General features: G+C 48.4%; 1 protein-coding gene across 6 annotated transcripts in view; it reads left to right on the forward strand.

The window, feature by feature from the left end:
- HPSE2 (heparanase 2 (inactive)) overlaps positions 1 to 26,197 on the forward strand; it is a gene marked incomplete at its 5' end in the record, with an annotated part of 109,921 nt that overhangs the window by 14,096 nt on the left and 69,628 nt on the right. For 5 of the 6 annotated variants that reach the window (XM_080597082.1, XM_080597080.1, XM_080597081.1 and 2 more), the window contains one exon: positions 9,966 to 10,127. The exons of the other annotated variant lie outside the window; for it this stretch is intronic. In XM_080597082.1, coding sequence (XP_080453208.1) covers positions 9,966 to 10,127 — 162 coding nt within the window. The remainder of the gene's footprint in view (positions 1 to 9,965; positions 10,128 to 26,197) is intronic. 6 annotated transcript variants of the gene reach the window in all.

Raw genomic sequence — 26,197 nt, forward strand, 5'->3', positions numbered from 1 at the left:
TGGGCAGTTTTGTGGAACAGAGGAAGTTTTGCAGAGATCTAGTCAGCAGCACAGTGCTGAATGGAAAAAGCAGATGCGTTTGCCAGTTTTCTGATGGCTCTCCCTCCCGCTGTTCCCCCTCGTAACGTCTGATCTCGGCGAGGTGAGCGTCCCTCTAGTCCCACACGCAGGCAGGTGGGTAAGTCTGTGTGCTCCTTCTTCTGCTTGGTCTCTGACCCGGAGCAGTCCCGATGTTATAAGTTGTTTTACTTTTCCTTCTCGTAACAAATCTCCGATGAAGGGTTATTCGTAAGCTCTGCCTACTGAGATGAGCTTCTGGAGGAATTGCTGACCAACCCTGCTGCAGCCACCTCGGATAGGAGAAATTAAGTGTAGCGCATAAAACCATGGAGGGGATTCATACAAAACATTTGTAGGAATAAATTTTCCTACTTCAGCCCAAAGGTCAATTTTTCAACAACTTGCAGGAGAGAACTTACACTTATTAAATGTCTTCACAACAGCTTTCATGTTAGGGAAGGACTGAAAGCTTTTGTGTTTTTTTTTTTTTTCAGTTTTCCTCGTGGCAATAAAGTTGAAATGTAGCAGTCCTTCAGAATGAAGCTTCTCATAGAAGTTGTAACCACAGGTCTTAACTTTTCATCACTTAAATATGGAACAGAACCATTGCAAATGTGGGTGAGGGAAGGAGGGGACACATGTGGTGTGTATCAAGCATCAGTGTAAATCAGAAAGGTGTGGTAAAAGGGATTTCCTGCCTGGAAGCAAAGCTTTCTTATTTGTTCTTAAGATCTGTGTGCAAACTCCGGGGCTAGAATTGCTAGTAGCTCTCATTTTTTTGTGCTGAGGCTGCACCGAGTGCTTCACTAGAGGGATCCAGTTCTCCAAAATGAAATCCTGATGCCACTGCAGCTCTCTGCCCCACTGTACTGGATCTGAGCAGCCATGTTCTCCTTTCGGAGCGCTGCTCTGGTTTTCGTTCCCTCATCTGTGGCTTGTCCGGGATTTGCTTGGGCTCAGGGCATGCACAAACGTGCAACCCTGCCCTTGCTTCGAAGAACTTGTGAGCTGAGCAGGCAGCACAGAAAAAGATGGCAATCAGTGTCTGAGCATGGGGGAAGCTAGCAAGCGCCCTGCTAGTTCCCTGCCCCCTCCCTGAGTTATCTGGGGTGATTTGGGTTGTTTTCTGTGTGTATGTGCTTTTGTCCAGCCAGCAACTATTTTCTGAAATTTCTTGTCTGATATTTAGTGGCATGGGTGCAGGAAAGAAGCTATGGGACATGGTTAGTTAAAAAAGACAGCGATTAGAAGAGAAATCTGTGAATGTCTAAGCCTGACACGTCACCTTGGTGATTTTTAGTGGTCTGACAAGTCATAGCTCAGTTGTTTTCTGCTTGGAGTGTTTGTCTCTTTGCACGTTTGTCCTATGGGTGCAGACAGACTCCAGGCTTGTTAACCCAGAGCCTGTCCTCTCTTTGCAGCCCCTATGGATGCTCCCGTGCCCTGTTGTTCCCATGTGGCGCGCCCATAACCGGGAGGGAAGCGCACATCTTATATCCCTCTATCTCCTTGCAGCTGCAACTACTCAGTAATGTGCAGGGCTGAGAGGTAGAGGTGAAGGGCATGCACGCAAGGCTGCTCTGAGAACTAGCAAGTACCTTCTGTGAGCGGTGTTCATGCTGCACCTCTGCATGCTCACGGGCCACCCAAATGTGCTAGCTGAAGCGTTCAGCCGGGCAGCAGCAACAGGGCTGCTTTGCAGCATCCTTCATGGATGCTCTGCACCGTGACGATGCTTGCTAGAGTTTGAATGAATCTCCAGGCAGGGGTCTTTGCACTGCAAATCCTCCTCTGCTACCCCGCTGCCCTCCAGACCAGGTTCCTCACTGCTGCCTTTGATCATCTTTCAATCCCTGTAGTGCCTCACCTTTCTGATGATCTGAAATTTTCAGAGATTCTCCCAACTCTTTCCCTCCATGTAAAATTACATTTATTTCCCTTTCAAACTGTTAAATTCATGCATACCTCCACCTTTTGAAAATTGCCTTTACCCAGGCCTTCCTTTGGGTTCACCTGCCTTTTTCCTTTTCTCTCCCTCCTATAACTGAAGGGCAGAAATACACCTTGTAATTGTACCTGGTACTAGTGCTTTGGGTTAGGAAGCACCACCTCCCACCCCCAAACACACACAGAGACAAACACCAAGGTGTACCCATTCAGTTCGCAGAACTGGACGCTTGTGCCATTTTTAGTGACTGTATGCAGGAGTAGATACATTAGGGATCAGTTTAGGTGGTATCTTCTTAGGGTGTCCCTGGAGGCCCCCCGATGCACAGGCAAGGTGCCAGCACAGGTCAGCCTCCTGCCTTGCCTCCTTAGGTCTGCAGCTTTCAGGCAGGCAGATGCCTCTGGAAAATTGCTGGGGCTTTAGCACAAAAGACCCAGTGCTTAGCAGAGTGCTCTGTAGTGCCTTACAGTCCTGGTTTCATCTCCTCTTCGTGTTCAGCCACCTGAGTGGGGCTGGAACAACTGGGCTCAGGTCCATAACTGATATGGATTCACCAGAGGTAATTTAATAATTCAACAGCTTATTCTACAGCCACATATTCTTTCCCTGAGAAAGTGTGGGTGAATCCAAGGGTTATAGTGGTTTCTTTTTGCTTGTTTCTAAAGTATACTTCATTTTCCTGCAGTAAAGCGTTCCCTTTAGGCTTTGGGGTCATTCCTTTCTTGCACAAATTCTTCCTGGAAGCACGGACCTGGAAGCACTATAAAACACCAGGTGTGTATGGCATCCTTCCTTTGTAACCCTGAGCAGCCTCACCCCACCCCAGACCCGTCATGTTTGGGCAGTTAGGGTAACAAAGCGGTGAGTGATCTGTGGCGGCAGCTTGCAGTGCCCACAAAGAGTGCGTGTGGCAACTCGTTTCGGCGCTGCATATAAAGCTGGCACAGAAATGCCATCACCTCGTGGCAGATTTGTTCGTACCTGACAGAGGAACTTGTAAAAGCAGTTGCCTATGAGAAATGGATTGGGTGCACCGTAGGGCATGTGATCCCTGTTGATGGCAGCACATCTGTATGTATCCCCTGAACTTTGTGGAATATTACAAGGTCATCTACATTTTCTGTTACATTAAATCCCCGTGTACAGTGCGCACTGGGTGGCTGCCATCCCGTGCAGCCCATGCTTTGCACGGTCAGTCCCCGAGTCCAACCTTTCTGAATATGGCATTGGTCTGCCTGAAGTCTGCTCGCAACGGAAAACCAGTTTATTGTATACCAAGCTCTGGTACCAGGAGGTGGGGCTGTACTGGGGACTTTTTGACACTTGTTGGTCAAGAGGTGCAACGTGTTTGGCCTGAGAGACTTGTGTCTCCCTTAAATGCAGCTTCTCTGTGTGTGCCCTACTGAGTTTGTTTTTCCTCACCAGCTGTGCTGAGAATTGTGCTTTGTTAGCTGGAGGTGCTTCTCTCCTGCCACAGGCACACGTCTGATCCCTGGGCAGGTGGTTTGGAGAGCTGGTGTCTCTTCTGTTGGTTCAGCAAGGGGTGCTACAGGTGCCACCCTAATCCTAGAGCCTGTTCTGGAAGGTCCCCGCTGGTGCTATAGCATGAGCCTGGTGGGCTGAGGTGAAGCCTCCTGTCCTCAACTGCCTCTTACCTTGAAGCCACAGAGACCAGTTTTGGACAACCTGTGGTAGTATAAACATTACTTAGAGTTTCCCCCTCTGCGTATGTGCTGTAAAGGAAAACTCGAGGGAAGAAGAGAAGTTTCTTGTAGCGGAGGTTCTTCAAGATGTGTTGGCCCAAGTGCGTGGCCTCTGGGACTTCTCTGTCCTTTCACAGCCTACTGGGGGTCTGTGGCTGAGAAGAGACCAGAGGACATTCACCGCGCACTGACAGCGTGGCCCTGTGTGGGTTGAGGAAGGGAGAGGGGAAAGGGAGCACATATACATGCTGTAGGTAGTGCATAGGGAAAGTTTCGGAGCTGAAGTGCATATGGACAACACATTTCAAAAATACTCTCTTAATTGCTGGTAAGTTACTTCCTTCTATTTTATTTCCTTTTTTGGAGAGGATACAGGGCATCTGGAAAAATGGCCAATTACCACAAAAACCTGGGAAAAGACATGTTCCTTATGCCTTCCGTACTAGTCAGGAGATTTTGCCATATAGTGTGGGAAACCTTGTATTGTGCTGTGTAACCCTGGCTACTGGGTTTTGTGGGCATCCTTTCGTCTGGGATCCACTCCTTCAGACACCTTTCTATATCTGGCACTGCACCTGAACTTGGAGGTTTGTTCAGCAGGGGGATTCCACCTTCCACCCGTGCCAAGTCCGTATTTCACAGGCTGCTTCTAGGATGCTGTGCTTTTAGACTATGTGTGAAAGTCTTAGGTATTGTGTTGAAAGGAAGGCAGTAAACTGCTAAATGACCCAAGGATTCCTTTATATTCTTTCAACATAAAATTGGCATCTTCTGCCTCCTGCACTTGGGCTTGTTAAAGATACTCCTTTTGCCAAGTGGCACTTCCCTTCACCTGGAACCCAAGTTCTCAGGGTGAGAACATGGGAATGACTGGTCACGGATGCGGAGGTGTGTGCCAGCACGCTGCTGCTCCTACCTGCCTGCCCCTTCTGGCACGCTCCTGCCGTCTGCTGGATCTGGAGCCTGAATTTATGTGGAGAGTCAGTTCGGGCCAGAAATGAAAGGCGGAGAGGTGATTGCATGCCAGCTAGTGCAGCTGCCTTAACCAAGTAGTGTGGCCACAAGTGCTAAGAAAGGAAAGTGTGCAGTGAAAGGTAGGACTGTGGCAGCATCAGTCTTGGTAAGATTAAATTTGACAAAACTCCCCTGAATCTGGTGAAGGTCATCTCTAGGGTGTCTGCCACCAGAAGTGTTGGTCCCCGGTGCCTTCCTTTTGCTCTGTGCTGCGTCCTGCTGCTGCTCGCCTTGCATTGCCTCTGGCACTTTTCTGATCATCTGCCAAACCAGCAGAAAACTAATTCAGGAAAATAAGGCACCTGTTTTTTTTTTGTTTCTGTGAATTTAGTGAGCAGGATGATGAGGGTCACTGGGGGTATGAGGACGCCAGAGCAGTGAGGGTTATTGTCTTGTGGCTGGGATTGCTGCTTTGGCTCCACCAGCTCATAAAACTGCTCTGAGTGCAGCAGGTGTATCTGAAGGAGCTGAATCATCCTTTTGTCCCCGTAAAAATAAACAAACAAACGAGCTGTCCTTTACTCAAGGAACCACCTTCTGTTTCTGATCTCCCAGAGCACCTGTTTGTCTGCCTGTGTCCCTCGACAGCTCAGGCATCTGTCCTCTCAGAGCTCACAGAGGAAACAGTTGCTTTTTCACCCTCCAAGTGTTTAAAACACAGCTCCTCTGGGAGGCTTGCAGCAGCTCAGATGTTGCGAGCACTCTGTCCCAAAGACCAGCAGATCCTCTGATGGCCTTTGGTGCTCTGGGATTTGCCAGGCCCCTTGCAGAAAGCTCCACATCTCAGTGGGAGCTCTGCAGCAGCCTCCTGCCTGCTGGGTCCCAGGGGCTGCGAGCACAGGGAGAGCACTACAACCTGCTCTGCGTGGCGGGGGCTTCTGTGGAAGGAGCCCCCGTGCTTAGCCGTTTCCTGGGAAATAAAAAATGGCCACAGAAATCACCTTACATGAGGTAAGGGAGATACCTCTGTGCAGGAGATGCTTCCGAAGACTGGCTGTTTATTTCCGTTTTTCTTGTAAAATTTCAAACTGTTTTGCAAGAATCGTGCATGAAAATTGCTTTATAACTGCAGGAAATGGCGCAATCAAACAATGAGATCCTGATTAGTTAGCCATTTGCTGCTATATGGGTGAGACAAAAGATTCCTGTGGTTATATGTTTCATTGTTTCTAATAAGCATCCTAAATTCTCTAAAAAACATTACTTTTTTTTTTTTTAAGTTCTGCATTTCTTTCTGTGCTACATCTTCTCATGAATTAGAAATAATTCATGCAAAATAACATGCACGGGGGAAATGCGTGTGACTTCCTATACAACTGGGTTCTAAATTGGCTGTTGCCATTCATGGAAAATGTTTTGAATTTATTATGGATTGTTCTCTGAATGCACTTAAGAAAGTATAAAGCGAATCACTGTTAGGAAGCATTAGGAAAGAAACCCACTGAGAGCATTCTCAGGCTATAAGCACACTGTGCTATAGTGGGACCACACGAACCCGTGCAAAGAATACATCTGTGTAGGATAAGGTGATGGAGGCAGTCAAAATCACAGCTTTCAGACACAGATATCAGTGTATTTTCAGCTTGGGAAAAATGACTGATGATATGATAAATGTTATGAACTCAGAGGCATGCAGAGAAGACAATTTGGGAATAATTATTTCCTTGCTTTCATTACACAAGAAATAAGGAGCATCCAGCGGAATTATTACATATAAAACAAACAAATATGATTTTTTATATAGTGCGAAATAACTTGTGGAACTCATTGTCAGGGAATTTTCCCATCTAAAAGAAAGGAATGAGACAAATCTGTCAGAGGATTGCCTATTGAAGACAGACACGATGAGGATGCAGCTTCTGGCTTGAGAAATCTTTAGGCTTTCTACATCAAAGCTGTGCTCCTCATTTCGCAGACAGTGGGCTCTTTATGACAACTCCGGGAGACAAATCTGAGTTTTAAAGCATTTTTAAAGGCGTTCATTGAAAAAGTAGGTATTCTCTAAGCCCGGCAACCCGAAACGGATTCGGGTTTTGCCCGGTGCCTGCTGGATTTCTGCCATGAGACCGCTCCTCCCGGCTCGCCCGTCCGTGGGGGGCTGCCCGGGAGCCTCAGCGGGTTCACGGCAGCCCCGGGGGCAGGCGGCTCGCTCGGGGGGGCCGCCAGGAGCTCGGCCGGTCCCGGGGGCTCCGGGCGGGGCAGGGGGAAGCTCTCGCAGGGACCGGCCGGGGGCGATGCTGCGGGCCGGGGGGCGATGCTGCGGGCGGCTCCGGGCAGCCGCAGCTCACCTGGCCGCCACACGGGTGTGCTCCCGGCATACCGCATGGAGGCTCCCGGGCCCGGCACCGCGCCGCCGCCGCCGCCGGAGCGGGGACCCGCCGGAGCGGGGCTGGCCCGCAGCGCCCCGTCGGGGCTGCGCCGCGGGGACCCGCCCGGGAGAGCCGCGCCGAGCCGTGCCGTGCTGAGCTGGCCAGGGTACTGACCCGGCCCGGCACGGCCCGGCACGGCCCGGCCCGGCCGCTCCCTCTCGAGGCGGAGCTGCCGGCTTTGGAAACCATTTGGCGTCCTCTGGGGCTCCCACATCTGGAGTTCTTCTCTCTCACTTCTGGCAAGAGACGCTTGGTTTCTTGTTGTGCTGGGTATTTTTCTTCTTCTTTTTTTTTTTTTTCTCTTTTTTTCTTTCTTAATTTTATTTCGACTTTTGGTGTTTGTTTTTATTGCTGCTCTACGTTCCGGAAGGCAGTGTCCTGTTCGGGGACTGCCCTGCCCAGCACCCCCTTCCCCTTCCCCTTCCCCTTCCCCTTCCCCTTCCCCTTCCCCTTCCCCTTCCCCTTCCCCTTCCCCTTCCCCTTCCCCTTCCCCTTCCCCTTCCCCTTCCCCTTCCCCTTCCCCTTCCCCTTCTCCTCACATCTCTCCCCTTTCTCTCCCTTACTTTCAGATCTGGTTGCCATGGGCTCTTTTCCCTGGGTTGCTCTTGCTGAGGTTTCCCCTGAGCTTCCACAGCATCTGCACCCTGCCAGCCCTCTTCCCTCAATGCCGCTGGTCTGTGACTGGGCATCGAGTTCTTTGGGGAGCCCCATATCCCAGGCATCCACCCAGCGTTTAATCTGCAGCTATAATGAGTGTGGGCTCCACCTCCAGCTGTAGGTCTTGGGCAAATCTCTTGGACCCTTGTGTCTGAGAGGCAGGGACCCCGCATGCCTTTCTTCTGCTTCCTGCATTTCTGCAGTGGCAGCTTTCTGGGAACCCCATGAAGCTGACCTCCAGAAAAGTGTCCTCACTTTCCATGCCCTTCACACCTTCCCCCTCACCACCTCAGACCTCAGCTTCTGTAAAATGACCGGGGATCTGTCTGAACGGGGTTTGGCTTCCTTGTGCTAATCCCTATTACTCCATCATCTAAGGACAGGCCCCCAAACACTGCTCCTGCCCCTCATTTCTGGAGACAGTGCACACAGCGTGTGGTTGCTGTGACCCGTAGTCCTCAAAGACAGGGGTGGGGGTGTCACACAGGACCGCTGCCATGTCCCCTTGCACTCTCCAAGGTGCTGCCCTGGCCCCTGACTGCAAGGACAGGGCCCCTGGTCCCAGGCCACTGCTTCCTCCTTTTGGGTCCATGTGGACTGTGGTTTGGGTTTTAGGAGCAGCAAAAGCAGGCCCGAGCAGGAGGGGTGTGCTCTTTGAATGTGGCTATGCCACTGCTGGGGGACAAAGAGCTCACCGTGGCACCCTGCAGATCTCTCCTTCACAGTTACTGTGATCCTGGAAGCTTTTTGTCCCACTGGAGGAGAGCCTGTTCTGTCTTTTCGCCAAACCCATCAAAACTCTTCTGGGGCCTTTGCAAACCTCACAGAAATGGCTTGTCCCCTCCAAATCCCGTTGCTGGATCTCCCACCCTTCAGTTCCTCATCATGTAACAGCCAAAAAGTCAGCAGGCTGGACAGGCTCTTATGGGCCCTGAGCAACCCCAGTGGCAGGCCTGGAGTCCTGCACCTGCCTGCTACGGAGGTGAGCTGAGTGTCTGTCCCGACCCACAAGGCATGACCTGAAGAAGTTCCCTCCTGTTTTGGTCCAAACCAGACAATGTGGCCTCCAGCCCTGCCCATCACCCTCGGAGGGGGTTCTCTGTCAGCCCAAGACAGGGTTTGGAACCTAGGTTTGCACAGCCTCAGGCTTGACACCTTGAAAGACAGAAACACGGCTATTGGAAACAGCTTTGGTGTTTTTTGATGTGCATAATGATAATGGAGCTGGAGAGCGCATGTGGAGCAAGAAATGGCTCTCTTCTGATGACAAGCTCCTTCAGAAACTTCTAGCTAGATGGGAATTAAACCAAGGAAAGGGCAACCTTGTGACGCAAAGGGTGACCTCATGCAATGCGATGGAAGGACTCCAGCTTCCATCATTCCTTATCACTGCTGGCTGCCTAAGGTTTTGTAAGAATTCGGTACAACATATGGTGCCTGTGGATCTGAGCACGTTACAGAGTTCCTTCAGCTCAGAAAATGGTCCCAAAAGGACTGGTTTGTGCCCCTGCCCTGTTTAGAGACTGGCCACATCTTATTCTTGTTCTCCCCTGCTATCCCCAGCTTTGCATTTCCCCAGCAGGTGAGTTGTTCTAGGAGAGGGAATATTGTATTCTTATTTCACAATATGATTTTTAAAAGTGCTCATATGAAGAGAATATAATTATTAGGTAAGCTTCCTGCCTCCTGAATTGAATGTCAGGCATTAGAAGTGTGTAGAGACCTGTTCTAAGAGCCATGCTGAGTGAACAGGGCAAGACCAAGCCTTCTTCGCTGTCTTTGTCAAGCCATAGTAAATGGAAGGCAGGGGTCACCAGAACAGGATTTAGCTTTTTCTCATTATTTAGTGTCAAACACACCAGTAACAGCGTCATAATATAAATATTATTGGGAGACACTTGCACTTTCCAGCAAGGGAGGGGTCATAGTTGTAAGAGCTCAACTAGTAGGCAGGTTCTGGATGGAAGGGGCGGAAGGTGGTGTGAGCCTCTTAAAGTCAATGACTTGAGCTTTCTGTGGGAGAAAAGGAGACCTGAGCAGAGGAGGTTCATTGGATAGGTGGATCCCAGGGGTTTGGACCCTTTTTTTTTTTGGGCTGCTCATGCTGAGTGATGGTTGTGTGGCTGTCATGTTGGCTGGTTCTGATCCAAGCGTCTGGTGAAAATGAAAGCTGAGGTTTGGCCATCTCCCTTTTTTCTTTCCCTTTTGCTGTAGACATTGTTCGCAGTGACATTGCCCTGGATAAGCAGAAAGGCTGTAAGATCGCCCAGCATCCTGACATAATGTTGGAGCTACAGAGGGAAAAGGCAGCTCAGATGCACTTGGTTTTGTTAAAGGAGCAGTTTTCAAACACATACAGCAACCTCACACTAACAGGTAAGGCTGCAAGACCAGCTCTGGAGCCAGGAGCTGTGGCTAGTTCTTGCTAACTCACAGGTGTGTTAAAACCCTCGGGTGCTTCACCTCGGTACGAATCAGCACCTCGCTGGCTGCCTCCGTTTCCTACCAAGATTACTGGGTTCTGGGAGGGAAAGGATCTGCAGGAAATTATGGTGGACTCATAAGGCCTCTGCAGCTGGCACCTCTGCAGACACTCCAGATTTGGTGCCTCTGGACAGAAGGTTTTCCGCAGTCTGACCTAAACAGAATACCACAGCACGTGAAGCGCTGGAGAAATCTCCCTGCTAACTGTTCGTGTCGGTGGGGCTGCAGCAATTACTAAATTTGGAGTCCTTTAAGCTGCAGCTGATTTTTTTATTTTTTTTTTCAGAGCATGCACTTTGTGTGAACCCAGTAAATATTAAAGAGCAAATATAAAGGGATAATGGCCCAGACAGAGCTGAGAGGATACTCTTTTTCTGGCAACTGTTTGTATTATCCAGGGAACACAATCTCAAAGGATGGAGGAGACTGCCACATTTTGGATACACATTTAATGGTGCTTGTAAAGGACTGATGTCTTCAGGCAGTGAGTGGGCAGAAGGATGGGATCCCAGCAGCCAGCAGTGTCCTTTCATAGCTGTTCTTATCACTACAGCTGGATGAGCCACAGACGAGGAGAAGGAGGAAGAGGCTAATAAATCAAGCGAGATCCCCTTCCCCTCTTGCTGGGTCCTTTCCTGTGGAAGGCAGGGAGGCATCCCATTTTTACGGGAAGGAGGGCCCCGCGCTCCGGCCGGGGGGGTGCTGGCAGACCCCGTGGCGGCCCCCGCAGCTGGGCTGGGAGAGGCGAGCGGGTGCTGCGCAGCCTCGCACCCAGCCCCCAGCCCTAAGCCAGCATGCGTCCATGTCCTCCCCTGTCCCTGTGAGCCCTGGTGCCCCTGGGGACATCGGCTGTGCCGACCTCTTGGGGACCCCCCCTGGGGAGGGATAGCTGTACCGGGGCTGGCAGGGGGCTCGGCTCCAGGGGCTGGTGGGCACTGGGGCCAGGAGCGTGGCTGAATCGCATCATTCCTGAAAGCCCAGCATTTAAATGGGATCCTCAGAGCCGTTTCTCATTCCCTGTAACGTAATCCACTTGGCTGTTTATTCCCAGTACAACTGCTGGAATCAACATTGTCAGCTTTTCCCCTGACAACTTGCTTACTTTCCACTAAACAAACTTCCCTCGAGAAGAGAAGCTGCTCTCCCCTATCCTCCTTCCCTCACTGCTTCAAAAGCTCTCAGGCATTGCTCACATATTTTACGGAACCTGCGGAGCAGAGGTGCTACCTGGTTATCAGCTCGGCTCTTAGCCTTTCCAAGTGTGTTTACAGGAGAGTTCACAAGGTTTTAGCTCCAACTCTCTAGGAGGGAGAGAGCAATTTCGCTGTAATATTACCCAAAGAACTATTTTAATGTCCTTTAACTCCCTTTGAATGTGAGCAGAGCAACTTCATAATTGTTATGAAGTTTAATCTTTTATTTCATAGACATAGTCTGAGAACATGGACTCTAGACAGCTAAGCATAATATTTAACTGGAACTCTACTAACTTGTGTAAATATTTCCCTTCTCCGTGATGGATCTGGTGTTTGGGGTGGGCAGAGGGGGTTGTACATCTGTTGCAGAAGGGCATTCCTTACCTTCAAAATTCAATCAGCCAGGGTTTGCTTAAGGACTTCTTTTTGTCCTGCACAATGTGTTTGTACGGTGCCGGAGGGTGTCCCCAGGTCGGCAGCAAGGTACACGAGGCGAGGTTTGGGAGCAAGGACCCAGACCTGGTTTGGGGAAGGATGTTGAAGGGGATCAGTGAGCAAGAATGGAGCGTCCTGGGGATCCCTGAAGATGAGGTTTCTCCCCTGGAGGGCTGTATCCAGGAGTCACTTGGTCTCATGCAGTGCACTCACTGTGGGCAACCCTGAGCACCAGTCCCACCCAGAGCAAAGGACTATTCAGCCCCAAGCCTCTGTGTAAACGGGGCTTCTGCTACTGCTAGTTCCTGCCATGCTTCAGTTATACCAAAGGAATGCAAATGGAGTGTCGTGCCCAAAGTCATGTGAGAATACTTACTCCCGTACTGCAAGCGTGGGCAAGTGGTATTGGCATCACACTTCCACGCAGTATCCCAATGTCTTTAAAAATGAAAGATCTTAGAATGCAAGGAGCATGATTCTGTTGTCCCCGGGGCACTGTTGTAAACCAGGGGCTTTTCCAAGTACAGTCACCAGTCGCACATAGTCCCCAGGGGGCTCCCTGTCCCAGCCACCAGGCAGGGTTGTGTCCTTGCACCGGGAGTTGAGCTGCTCCCAGCAGCAGGTACCTCCAAGGTAAGAGGCTGTCTTAAAACAAAATGTGCTTTTTGTGCTAAGACACAACTGAGACTGAGTGAAACCAGGCAGTCTTTCTGGCTCTTGTTTCTCCAGGAACACATGTTGGACTCTGGCTTAGGCCACTTCAATTTCTCTGGACAAGTATGAGCTTTCCTCTGCTCCTGTCTGCAGGCTTTCTCTTGCATCTTGCATTTGTTTGCTGTACGTGATCTCTCCAGGCTTACCGAGCCTGCCTGCCTGAGATGAGTGATAGTCTTTGATCTGTGACAGTGCTATTTAAATGCTGTATAACATTTTGAGGCTTATTAATCTTTGCTGCCTCCCTGTGCTGCTCAGAGATAGGTATCTCGTTTCACACGTCAGCATCTCCTGTGCTGCCAGGCCAGCCGGTGGTGGAGCAGGGAGGGTGCACAGAGTTGCCTGCCCTCTGGAAACCACTGCTTGCAGCTCAGCCCTTCCCTACAAACACCTCTCTGCTTCTGCCCAGCTGAGCTAACCGGAGCAGGAGGTGTTTCTTTTATGGCCCATATCAGCAGGAGTAAAAGTTGCAAGAGTCACAGCAGGCTCCCTTCCTTTGCAGCCCTCAGGAGAAATGTCCAGGTCACAGTGAGGGGATTTTGGAGCCCTGGTGATTGCACAGTGTTGGGCTGTCAGCGTGTGAGGTGTGAGGAACTGCCCCAGGGCAGGGAGACTCGGTTCATGCAGGTCTTAGTGGTGATCTCGGGGGGAGAGTGGGGCAGTAGCAGGCAGAGCTTTGACAGATTAAGTCTGAAACCCTCCATCTGTGGTGCCAGTTTGTGCTGGGCTGGTGTCCTGCATTTGTGCTTTGAAGGACTGGATATCTGCACTGTCTGCACCACACAGACTGGTTTCTGCACTGCTATTAAGTAAAGCCCGTTAAGCCTAATGGAAGAGGGAATTGCACAGGAGGTCAACAGACGTGTGTGAGAAACTGTCCCCTCCTGTATTTGCATGAAGTGTTAAGTGTAACTGAGCTTCCCAAGATACAAGGATGAACCATAAATAGTACGTTTGCCTTCAGGAGTTCCCATCCCGAGGAAACAAAATAGTGCCCCCCTCCTCATTCTGAACAGCAGGAAAGCGCCTCTTCTTTCTGCTCTGCCTTCTGGTCGAAGCTGCAAAGCAGATTACTTCCCTGCACCACGAGACCGGTGCTGACAGCTCTCCAGCCTGTCCTACCACCCCACATCTGCATCGGGAAGACAGCAAAACAACCGCAGGGTGTGCGGTGGGAGCCCCCCCGCCCTGCCACACCGCGCGACACGGCCCCTAAAGGCAGGGAGCAAGAGAGGAGACCCTCCCCAAGGTACACAAAGCTCCCGGCCCACCACACGTGTTCCCACGCTACTGGGGGCGCTCGCTGAGCCTCTTCCAGCCCCACCGAGAGAAATATACCGTATTTTATACCATCAGTAAGCCTTTATCGTCGCCTGCGATGATGGCGAGAGCCCTGCTTGCTGCGGCAGGGAATCGCATGGCTCAGGCCAAGCACCTGTGACTTTTGTGTTTCCTGCACGTGTGGGCCTCCCCCGGTGGCCGGCGGTTCTGTGATTCCTGCTGAGGGAGGTTGCTTTGGGAGATGGGGGTCCTGGAGCAGGAGGTGTCGGCAGGGCCCAGAGCCCTCCTGTGGGGTGCTGGGGGGGTGCGTTGGGGGCTGACGTTGCAAGGGGCTGTGCAGGGAGTGGGGCAAGGGGCTGAAGGTGCTTTAGGTGCCTGTGCTGCCAGACGGAAAGGCTGCTTAGGTTGTTTTTGGTACAGTTTCCCCAGACATATAGTTTTATCTCAGTTTATAGCCAGCTTCCATGGAGGACACTCTGTGGGGCTGGAGGGGGGGCTTGTGAGACAGGACCCAGGGGGGTGTCTGACCACCTTCCAGAGGTAAGTGCAGCTTTCTTCCCTTTTCAACACCTTATTTTGGCTCAGCCTGAACGTGATGTGGTCCGTACAGCGGCACTGTGTATTGGTGCTATTTTACTGGGTGCTGCAGCAGGGTGGTTGGTGCTGTGCTTGCTCCCGCTCTCCCTCTTTCTGAGGCTTGGTAACGGGCTGGCTATTGACTTCGGATCAAGCTGCCTGCCCTCCTCTCCATCACAGACCATTATGTTGTGCACGTTATCCACAGCATCATATAAAATAGATCTGAAAAGGACCTCAAGAGGGCATCTTCTAGCCTTTTCCATGACAAATCAGCTGTACCTGGGCTCTGCTCGGGGAAAGGTGTATAAGGAGAGGCAGTGTTTTTTATCCGACCAGCCAATACTGTTGGAAAAACAGACAGACTTCTGGGGGCTCAAACCTTTTATCAGAGGTGACGCAGGAAAAGCAACATTCAAAGCTAAATACACATTGAAAACATTTTTCTTGAGTTCGTCTCATTGATTAACACAACCGAGGTACTGGTGGAGCAGTCATGCCAGCAAAAGGGAGGCAATGACATTGTTAGCTCCAATGGGGGAGAGAGAGGGAGAATATAATTGCCTTGAAACAGAAGGATTTTCCAGGAGGAAGGGTCAGGAAAACTGTAATATGTCATAAAAGCGATATCTGTGCTGGGGCTGCAGATAGTGACTGGCAGAGTCCCTTTTGAAGATGGCTTGCAGGTGTCTTCTGAGATGTCAGCATCAGAGCTGAGGGGGTGGTGCTGGCAAGCACACCACGAAAAACATTCTCTTGTAACCAAGTGGGTTTGTGCCTTTATCAGCTGTTTATATGAGCTCATTCTGAAATGAAGTGGCTGTTTGTTTTTGCTACACAGCTTTCCGAGGGCATTTGGTGTGTAGCTGAAATATATCGTGGTCCCAAGAGTGTGTGTGAAGCCAGCAGGCTGCGGGGCTCAGTGGCAGGGCACCAGCATTGCGCTAGTTTCTGGGACATCATCATTATCAGACTTAACCGATGTGGCTTTTATTCTTAAACCTCCTGCAACTGAGAGTCCATACCCTGCTGCAGCAGTCAGCTCTAGGATGTAATTATTTATATCATTGTGCGGTTGAGGTTTCTAAAATCTCTTGCTTTGCTTTAGGCGCGTTACACCACGTCCTCTCCCTGTGGACAAGGAGAGCAGCGTACAGTGCTCCTTTCCTCCTCGCAGAAATCTCTTGCATATTTGAGGCTTGTTATCATGTTTCCCCTAAGACTTTTGTTCTGTGCGCTGAACGACTGCCTTTCTTTTGCTCTTTCCTCATGGCCATGTTATTTTCAATTTGAATGACACATGCGTGGCTGACTCTGCCTCTTGAGGTCCCTTTCAGCGCTCTTTAAATTTTTTGTGGTTCTTGTTTGCTTGGTGTCCCTTGGGCTCTCTCCACTTGGTCTGGGCTTTTTTTGAAGTGTCTTGCCTTGAAATGAGCCATGTTCTGCTGAGCTCTCTCTTGAGAAGAGCCGCAGGATTATTTCACATGTCTTCTGTGTGACACTCCTGTCTGTGTACCCCTGTACAATCGTGGATTTTATTGGCATGGTACTGCTTGTTCATGTCTGCATTTTTGTGTACAGTTTCCCAGCCAGTTGTGTGTTCCCCGTATGGAATTTCATCTAGACTCTATTTTCCTAATTTGCTAATTAAAACATTATAGAGAACTGAAGTTAAAGCCTCGCTAAAGTAAAGGTATATAACATCTGTTGCCTCTATCTCACATATGAGACTCCTTTTCTATGTCAAAGAGAAAGCAGGTTGGCTTCACATGGCATTGCTATTACTTCCAGCCCTTTCTCGCAGATGGGTTGTTTGATGATTTGTTCCAAAATTTTTTCCAGGAATTGAAGTTATGTTGACTGGTCTGCAATTTCCTTGATTTTTCAACCTGTTGAACATAGCCATCTATATTTGCCCTTTTGCAGTGTTCTGAAACCTCATTTGTCTTCCAGAAATTCTCAAAGATAGTTGCTGACGGACCTCAGGCCCATTTAGGAACATCACATTTAAGTAATCTTTCTTCTGCTCATTCTCTACTATAGCTTACAGTTGAGCTCTGCTGCTTTTAATTGCGTTAACTGTGTGGTCTGTTATCATTTTGCATGAAGTCTGAACCAACAAAAGCACTGAAACATTTCAGCTTTGTCTCTGTGCACAGCTCTGCAAGTTGTTGGCTATTGTGAAATACCTTTCTTGTGTCCCAATTTATACCTCTCTGCTTCCTGAGACAGCTGCAAGCCAACCCCCTGGGACCACTGCCTTCTCTTACCCTAATTAGTGGTTTTACAGCTCATTGTGTGCTGACGGCGTGTGTGTGTGAGAGAGGTCAGGAAGGTGAATCTCTTTTTCAGGTGACACTCTCTAGTCTGTTAAACAACACTTTGGCTTTCTCATTATCTGTTTTGGTTATTTCTTTTGTAACTGTGGGGAATGTGACTTCTTACCGCATATTTAGTATTTATTAAGTTCGATTTACCATCCTATTTAACAAGCCTCATAAGAGAAAATATTTTATAAATTGTGTATCTTATAATGTAACTATAATTGTTGATTTTAATATGTAATGTCATTACCAGAACCAGCTTTTTCTGGGTGCTGTGTGGAGAATAAAGAAAACACATAAACCTAACAGAAAACAGATTTCTGTGTGAGGGGGGGAGGGCTGACACGCACTAACAGCTTCAGGAGGGCTTGTGGCGTGTTCAGTGGCATAAAACCATCTATTAACCTTTTCTCCCTGCTCAGGAGGTGATGAACTCTTTGGTCTGTCTCTTCCCACTAATGTAGTTATCAAATGTCTCCTCGTTACCATTCATGATCCTTGCTGTGAGCAGTTTCTTTTGAATGCTTGGCTCTTTTGCTTTGTCCCTCTTCCCTTGTGCCCTCCCTTTGTACTCTCCCATAGCACTCTGTTGTAGCTTCCACTTCTTCGTGTGCTGCAGGTCGGGGGGACGGGGGGGTGGTGGTGGTTCTGATTTGCTCTCATCATACCCCCCTTCCCCTCCTGAACTTGCATTTGTTGCCTTATCTGGCTGCATGTTTGCCGAATACCATCTTCCCTGAGCTCCCTTTTCCTTCTGTGTGCAATCCTGCTTGCCAGTCCTCAGAGCGAGCTGCAGCTCAGCTCACAACAGGCTGCTTTTATTCTTACTCTCTCTCCGTTCCTAACGAGTACGAACACCCTCGTTTGTGATCCCTTCCCCACATTGCTTTCTACCTTCGCACTTTTGCTGGTTCTTTGTTGATCAGAACCAAATCTCGAGAAGCCTCCTTTCTAGTGCAGTTCCTGTCTCCTCTCTCAATTTTTTCCTCGGTGCATTCCAGGAACTTGATGCAAGACTGTGTCTGATGTCTTCCTTTCCCAGCAAATGTGTGGGCAGTTAAAGGTCCCTAATTACCAGCGGGTTCTGTATTTCAGATGCTCCCAATAAGCCCGTGCTTCTGATCTCCCTGATCTTGTAGCCTGAAGCAGACCCCCAGTGTGCCAGTGTCTGGGCTCCTTCCACTCTTATGTTACACAGAGTTTTTATACCTGCCCTCTGCGTGACTGAATTTCACCCCTGCTTTTTTTGCCGGGCCCCAGGATCATCCAGGTCTTCTCATGGGATGTTTCTTGCTCCCTGAGCTGCTGATGGCTTCCCTCTCTGCCAGCCCTGGGCCCAGCTTTGGCTTCCAGCCTCAGGATCCGGGGCCCTTGCTTTGCCTCTCGCTGCCCCGTGCAGCGCCTACGTGCAGCACTCGGGGCACTCCTTCGCTTTTCTCTTTTCATAAGCGGAACAGATTTGGCTCCTCAAGCTCCACTTTGCAAAACTCCAGTTGTAGCTCCTCCTTTGTCTTGTGGCCTTGCAGGACAGACTTTTCCATCCTGCCGATACGAGCTCTATATTGTTTTCCCGTACGTGTATTATCTTGCACTTGGCTGCATTAAAGCACGCCTTGTTGGACCGTGGCCATGCAGCCATACAAATCGGATCGCAGGGTGAACGCGGTCTGTTTTGTTCGTTATTTACTAACCTGCTTGTGCTGTCTGCATGCTGCCTCCAAGGATTTTATATTTATATAAATGATTGATAAAAACACTGAGTCATGTGGGGTCGGAAGCGGGCTATGAATGTTTTTGTCATGTCAGCCACTTCTCGCCATCTACTTATGCCGAGCTATTCTTATTAATGCAAGTTCTTAAATCAACTTGTAACAGTTAGATGGGACTTCATTCTGTACGATGTATGTTGGCTGGTAATTAGTTGAGACACTAATGTAATGAATTATCGCTAGATTGTCAAATTAGCTTTTAATTAATTTATCTAGGTCTGATGCCAGGCTGACTGGCGGCAATTCCCCAGGCAATTAGCCTGTCCTGCTAAATACCAGCACAGGGTTTGCACTCTTCTACCCATCTAGAATTACTTGGCATTCCAAGATTTATTAAAAATTAGCGTCAATGGGTCAGAGATCTCCTTAGCATACTTAGAGGTGCAAATTATCCAGGGCAGATGACTTAACTGTATTTATCTAAAGCAGATGTTATCTAACACATCTCTCGATCATTAATAAACTGTGAAGTACATCATCTTATTAGTTCATCATCATATATTTTCCTCCAAAACAAAGTGCTTATATTTATATTTTTGTAGCTAAGTCAGTAATTTTATCATGTGGACAGAATAATGGACTTATATCTCTGTTCATGTTTCCCTTTTCTTTATATTTAAATTCCCACTAATAACTGTGCAAGATATTATATTTTTCTTCATGTCTTTAAATACTTTATAATTTTTCTACACTTTGTAATTTCCGATTGTTTGATATTTCTTTAGCTTTATAATTGTAGCTTATTTTATTTGCTCTTCTAGCTGTCTATGCCACTTTTTAAGGATGGGTTTTCATCCAAAATTCCCTGCTTTTTTTGGTGCTGGAATATGCTGCTTTTGGCCATCTAAAACACTTAAAGTTTAAATAGTCTTTTATGCAGTATTTTGTCCCAATCATTTCCTTACAGAATTTTTCTCAGCCTGGAGAAGCTGAAGCACCTCGTGAATGTATTTCTGGCTGGTATTACGTTCATTTTGCCCAGCTTCACTAGCTCTTCTCCAGCACCCATTTGGAGCCAAGGCTGTCTATATGGACAGACTGTGTGTGCCAAGTTCTCTGCAGTTTAAAAAATAAATTAAAAAAAAAAATCTAACAAACTGTGACATAGCAACAAATCGCGCTGCAGTCGGAGGAGTATCATCAGGTTCAGCGCTCCAGCCACCATCCCAACATATTTTCTCCCCGAGAAAAATAACAGGACCGGTATTTATGTGCTGCTGGAAAGCTTTGCAGCTGGGAATCAGGACTGCATGTCCGCGGGGTGGTTGCCTCCTCTGTGGCGTACAGGATGCATCTGACGGCCCCGTGCTCCGTGGCTGAGCTCAGACGTAGAGAAAACAGGAGAAAGGAGAGGTGTGGGGGGTGAGGAGCTGCAGCCAGAGCCGGGCTCCTGCCTGTGCTGCTCGGTGGGGGCACTGCCTGCTGGTGGGAACGCGGTTGGCTTCCCAGGATTTGTTCTCCGGTTGCTCATGCTAACCCCTTTTCCATCTGTCTGCTCATTTATTATTTACTGCTTTCTCTTGCTCTCTTCATTAGTGGCTCCTGGCGCTCCTGGCTCAGGATGGGGGACGTGAGGGATGCAGCGAACACCCTCGTGCTGCTGCTCTGCCTGCGCCCCTCGCCGTGGGGACAGGAGCCTGTGGCATGCACTGTTAATCAAATTCTTTAACGCTTTTCCAAGTTGAGGAAAGGGTCAAAATCCTGGAAACAGGAGGATCTCCAAGTCCCACCCGCGGTCTGTGGTCTGCTTTTACAGAGGCTCATGCTGGGGATGGGTGCGCCAGAGGTGGGAGACAAATGTGGGAGCCTGTGGGAATGTATGCCCTGCACGGCTGAACGTGGTGGGAGAAGAGCGAGGCCGCAAGGTGTTCAAAGGAAACTTTGGATCTCTTTTTACTTCATTAAGTTTTATATCGGGTTGCTGTGCCAAGAGACACAATCATTGACTTTCTTGAAGAAATGAGAAACTCCATGAATTTAAGTACTTTTTTTATTTTCTGTTGAGAAGGTGGCAAAAGCAGACGTTTTGTAGGAGAAACTGAAACCAATTCAACTATAATTCTATTAACTAATTAGGGTAGCCCTGGAAATGGGGCTGAGACTCGCAGTCCTTTTTTCTTCTCTTTGCTGGGGCACTCCAAGAGTCGGATCACCTGGGGAAAGCATGTTTAAGAAATACCAGATGGTCTCTGCGATGCTCCAGCTGTGGACAATCACTCCCAGCCAGGCAATCTGCCTTGCTGTCGAAGCCCTCTAAAACTGTGCTGCCCATTTGTCATGCTTCTCCAATTGCAGCGCTCTGGATAGCTTCTTTTTTCCCTGTCTGGCTCTTCCTTTCCAGTTTTTATCACCCACCCCCTCCATGAGCTAATGTAGTAACATCCCTTCATTGGCTATAAATCCATTGAAGAGCCATATATAAAATATTACTTTGTTAGGGAAGATTGGGAAACATCTGTTTTTTACCCATAAGAGTCAGTCTCTACTTGTCTCGTATGACGATGTGACTATTTATATATTTGTAAAGTAAAAAGAAAGAGAAAGATGGGAATCCTAGAAACAATTTGAGTGGAGCCTCTAAATGGAGGAAACTGATTCAGCTCTGGGATTTGTTTGGAGGTTAATGGGAAGGAAAAAATAAGGAAGGGGGGGATGACACAGTCCAATAAGTTGTTTAGACATCTGACAAAGTAATAGTTGTACCAAATGCAGAAGGTCCTTCTGGAAACCTTTTGATGTTGGCTAGCTGTTCCTTGTCACTCTCTGGCACGTACACCCACAGCCTCGCTGGGTGGGTAACCCTTTTTATGTCGTCTGTGCAGAACAGGAACCTGGGCACGGTGACAGTCCTTAGGTCGGCAGGAGGCTGTAACCACAGGTGTTTGTGTATAGCAGTGGAAGTGGAAATTGTACCTCCGGAGGCTTTGCGTTTAGGTGGGTACAGGGGGCAGATGCCCTTTGCCCGGCCTGCTTGGCACTAGTGCCTGGCAGAGCAGCCTGATTTTGTGTACATATTTGTGATAGTTTGTGGTTATATATATATTATTTATTTATCTATCTATTTATTTATTTATTTATTTTGGGTGGTCCTGTATGGTTCCAGGAGTCAGACTCAGGGATCCTTGTGGGCCCCTCCCAAGTTGGTACGTTCTAAGATTTGACTTGTATGTCATGATTCTACATGCGTGGCACTTAACAGATGTCTCCATCCCCCTCGCCAAGTGTCTGTTGTCTTGTTTGCCAAGGGGCCTGTGCCACAGCTGTTTCTGTGCCCCGTGAGGCTGGCATACAGGAACCAAGTGCCAGAGCTCCTAGTGATGGCTGAGCTTCCATGCTGCTCTCCTCTCTTTCTGGCTGGGTTCGATGCCCTCAGCTTTCCCCTTGCGGCACGAACATGAGAACCCATGCTCACGTCTCTCATCCTTAGTGTTGCAGGTTGTTATATTGGTTTGGACCCAGCTTGCTTCTCTGGGGTGGCAATGTCCCACAAAGGACATCCTCCCCATCCTACCCACCAGCCCTGCACAGCCCACATAACCTCCACAATGGACAGCTGCCTGCTTTCCCCAGCCTGTCCAAAACCCAACTCCATGTTCATCTCCCCCATTTAACCCTCTCCTGCCTTTCCCATAGGGCGGCATCTTCCCCGTGTCCCCATAAACTGCTCCCGCTCCCCTTTCCCTGCACAGCAGCTGTTGTGCTGCCAGGGCTCAGCTGGGTCTGATGGATATCTGCCTTCGTCATAGCCCCACGGCCCTTCTGCTGGACTCTTTTGGTTTTTCCTTTCTCATCCTCCCTGTTGTGCTCCCTGCCATCATGCTGTGCAGCCTCTCTTGCTAATCAGACCTTGGGCCCTCTTCTCTTTGCCTGGTCGGTATCATGCTCTGCTCCAGCCCTGGGCATGGTGGAAACCCCACATGACACCACCTCCAGCTGGTGCGGCTCCCCGCTAATGCTAGTGATGGGTATAAGGCTATTTTAAAACGGTAAGATATTAAATAGACATCACTGCTCTAACACCTGCTGTATCTCTGTGCTCACAGTGCCAAAGCCTTCAATTATGTCACATTTTGTGTCAGGGGACTGGTGGAAAATCTGCTGCCTGGCTCTTGCAGTCTCCTGTTGTTAGCAAGCTTCGAGTCTGGGAGTGGTATCTGAGTTCTACATGTCCGTGTGCTTTGATGCTGGATGTAAATAGGGTCTTTACAGGATCAAAGAGTACAGGCTGTATTTGTGAGGTGGAAGTGGTTAATGAAAAAGGAGTTGGAGATCTCATGTTGATAATGAAAAAGGAAATGCTGCAAATAGCAGGGTGGGCACGGGCAGCAGTGGCTGGGAGGACAGGCTCTGTTCCTCCCTGTGCCAAAAAAGGGAGCCCTGGAAGAGTCAATGGGAAGCTTTAACATTGGAGATGGCATTGGTGAGGCAGTACTGGGCATTGAGTCCAGTTCTCCTGTCCATTTTACAGAAGAAAAGATGCTGTCGAGTTGCAAAATATTCAGAAAAGAGCAATAAATGTGACCAAATCCTGGAAATACGGAGTTGTCGACAAGGTTCTAGTGAGATTCATCTACTTATTTTGTCCAAGGGAAAATTAAAAAGTAACTTGATCATAGTGTACAAGTACCAACAAGGGGAAGAAGGAGCTCAGAGCAAAGAGCTTGAAGCGTTAGCAAGGAAAGGCACAAAGAGAACCTATGATTTAAAGCCTTGTGCAGGACAACCCTGGGCTAATAATGTGCAGATTTATAATGCTGAGAATAAATGTTGGAACACTTCTACCTAGGTATGAGGTGAATTAACAATCAGTCAGCCTTAAATCAAGGCTCTTGCTGAAACTGTTTCAGACAGAAGTTATGGATTTTGTGTGGTAATTATTAGGTTAGGTCCTCTAACCCCTATCAAACAGGAAGCAAAACGATGTTATATTAATGGCCCTTTCTATCCTTATAATCCGAATAAATGTGTAACGTGAGTGTGCCCATTAGAGAAGAGCTGATCACAGTGATTTGTTGCTCCCTGAAACCCAGCTGAATTAATTAGCCTTTGCTAGTAAATTGGCCAAATGGGCCCTTCACCCTGCAGGGAACGATGCTGAGGTCAGACTATGGTTTTTGTCCTGGCTGAGCAAGGATGCGAGTTCAGCCCCTGCCTAGGCCAGAACTTGTCTGGCCTTGGCATCACGTGCACTACAAGGAAGATCAAGTGTATGTCTGGGCTGTTTGGCCAGAGTTGGCTGGATTTAGGCAAGCTGAGCTGCTCACTGTTGCCATAACGCCCCCCAGAGAGGAGCTGATGGGCTGACCAGGACAGTGGGGTAGTAGTCATTCTGCCATCAGGTCCTTCCCCAGACCAAGATCCAGAGCCCAAACAGCTGAAATGCAAGAGATTCCCCAGGAGGGGCCTGCGTTTGATACGGTAGTCTTTATTTTCCTGCTTTATTTTAAAGCTTGTTCATTCCCCAGGAAAAAAAAAAAAAAAAGATTTAGCAGATATTTCATTGAAAAGTGTAGTAGAGCTACTTCTGAACTTTGGTGTCCAAAAGTTCATTTATGATCTTGCTATATATAAATTCCCAGATCTAGGGTTTTGACACAGAAATAGTCTTCATTTGATAGAATGCTACAAATTCAAGTTTCAGAAATTATCCTCTTGAGCCATCTCCGTGGTGTTTGGCACCACGACAAGTCATTAGTCAATCCTGAAATAGTCATCAAGCAGAGAAACAGCTTATTTTATATACTGTTTCTTAGAGAGTTAAATATTTCCACATATTCAAGCTCTGATTGGAGTCTTGAATCCTTTCCAAATGTTCAACCTGTAAAGATATTTGAGAACCCCAGGACTTCGACTCTTTCCAAAAAATGATAGATTTCACTTGAATTTTCACAAATGGAAAACCACAACTCCCCATAGCTGCAAAGAAGCAGCTGTCATACCAGGTATGGAGTATGAGAAAACACTTTCTAAAAGCTTCAGGGACTTCCCATTATCTGGAAGTTTTTAGTGCTCTTAAAATTTGTGAAGAAAATAGTGGTTTTTTTTCAGGCACAGCGTTGCCTCAGATAATCGGCTGCACCTGTTTGGAAGCAGCGCCTTGCGTTGTTCCTTATGTAGGCTGTTGCACGTGTTTTTGTTAATTTTTCCTAGAAACCCAAGTGTCAACAAATCAGAGCCTGCGCAAAATCACTAATTGGTGTTTCTGAAGCACTTTGCAATTGGAAGTCTGATGTCTGGAGCAACTGAAGCAGGCTTCAGAGTTTCACAGCTGAAACCCTGGGGTGTGGGGATACAGGCAAAAAAACCCTAAGAAATCAATAGATCTGGATAAACAGCTCCAAACCTAGTGCTGCTTTTGTAGTTGCTGCTATTCTTGTGTGGATTTTATTAAAAATAAATAAATAAATAAAAAATCTCGATTCAGAAACTGGGAAAGATTTAGGTAATAGTGGGCTTCCTACAGGAAGGGTAAATGTTGGGGGAGATTCAGCGCAGATATGCTAGATGGAAATTGGGAAATGAGGGGTTAAGTCACGATGACGTAAATCTTTGTTCTGCATTTAAAATAATAGTGCTAGGGTAATTCTGGTGTTGGGGCTTCTGCTTTTATTGGCTGATAGGTTGCCAAAACGTGTGGTGTTCTGAACTGGTAAATGATTCCTATTTATAGGACAGGTGTCTTCTGAAGTCCCGAGTTCAGTCTGTTCTGTAATCCCAGATCCTGTTTCTGATCTGTTTAATAACGTGTGACAGAAGACGACAGGAACCTTACAGGCTGAATCGGGCTGGGAATGTTTTTAATTTAGCTCTGCCCGGCAGAGAGGACCGCTTGCTGCAAGGGGTGTCTTTTCATAAGGGGCTCGTTCTTCTAGAATTCATTTTTGGACTTTTTTCATCTTGAAACATGTTGTTTGGCTCATTTACATGCAGCCCAAACACTGCTGAGTGTGCCAGCCTCCTTTTGTACTGACTCGAGAGGAAAATGCTTTCTACATATATTATTTTTTGCACATCTTTTCTAATGTTCATGGGAAAAAACAGTGCACTTGCTTTAATTGGAGAGTGTCTTTTGCAAACATCAGGAAAATGTGGTCTAAGGAGCTAATGAGGAGCTCTGAGCATGAAGAAGGGTGATGCTTTCATGGGTATGTGGTGGACAGCCCTGGGGGCAGGGCTGAGGTATGTGCAAATAATCCCTTGTTTCCACCAACATCTACGTTAAATAGGTTTAGGATACACAGTTACATCAAACAGGGGGTTGGATTAGTTGCAATTAGTTATGTGACTGTCAAAATGATGGTGGCTTGTGAGGAGCAGCTTGCTAGGGGCTGAACGCTGAGGATGCCGTAGTGCCAGAAAAAGGACTGGGTCTGGGGGAGGGGGCCATGAGAACTGGATGGGAGGTTTGGCTCCTCTTCAAGCTGTTCCTTAGTCTTCTTGGCCAGCTGGTGCGAGATGTTATGTTTGTGTTATTTCTGGAAGTCCCTGAGGAGCTGGGAGTAACTCCGTGCCTCCTGTTCCTCTGTGCAAGAACAGGAGGGCAGTCCAGGAGCAGCACGAGCCTTTGCCTTCACCCCTCTGTTGTTCTAGGGTTTGGCCCCAGGTGGTGCAAGCACTGGTCCTTCCCCAGACAGAAGGTGCAAGAGGAGGGATGCAGGCTGCTGTGC

The sequence above is a fragment of the Anser brachyrhynchus genome, assembly GCF_964034855.1.
Source record: "Anser brachyrhynchus genome assembly, chromosome: 6".
NCBI classification, from domain to species: domain Eukaryota; kingdom Metazoa; phylum Chordata; class Aves; order Anseriformes; family Anatidae; genus Anser; species Anser brachyrhynchus.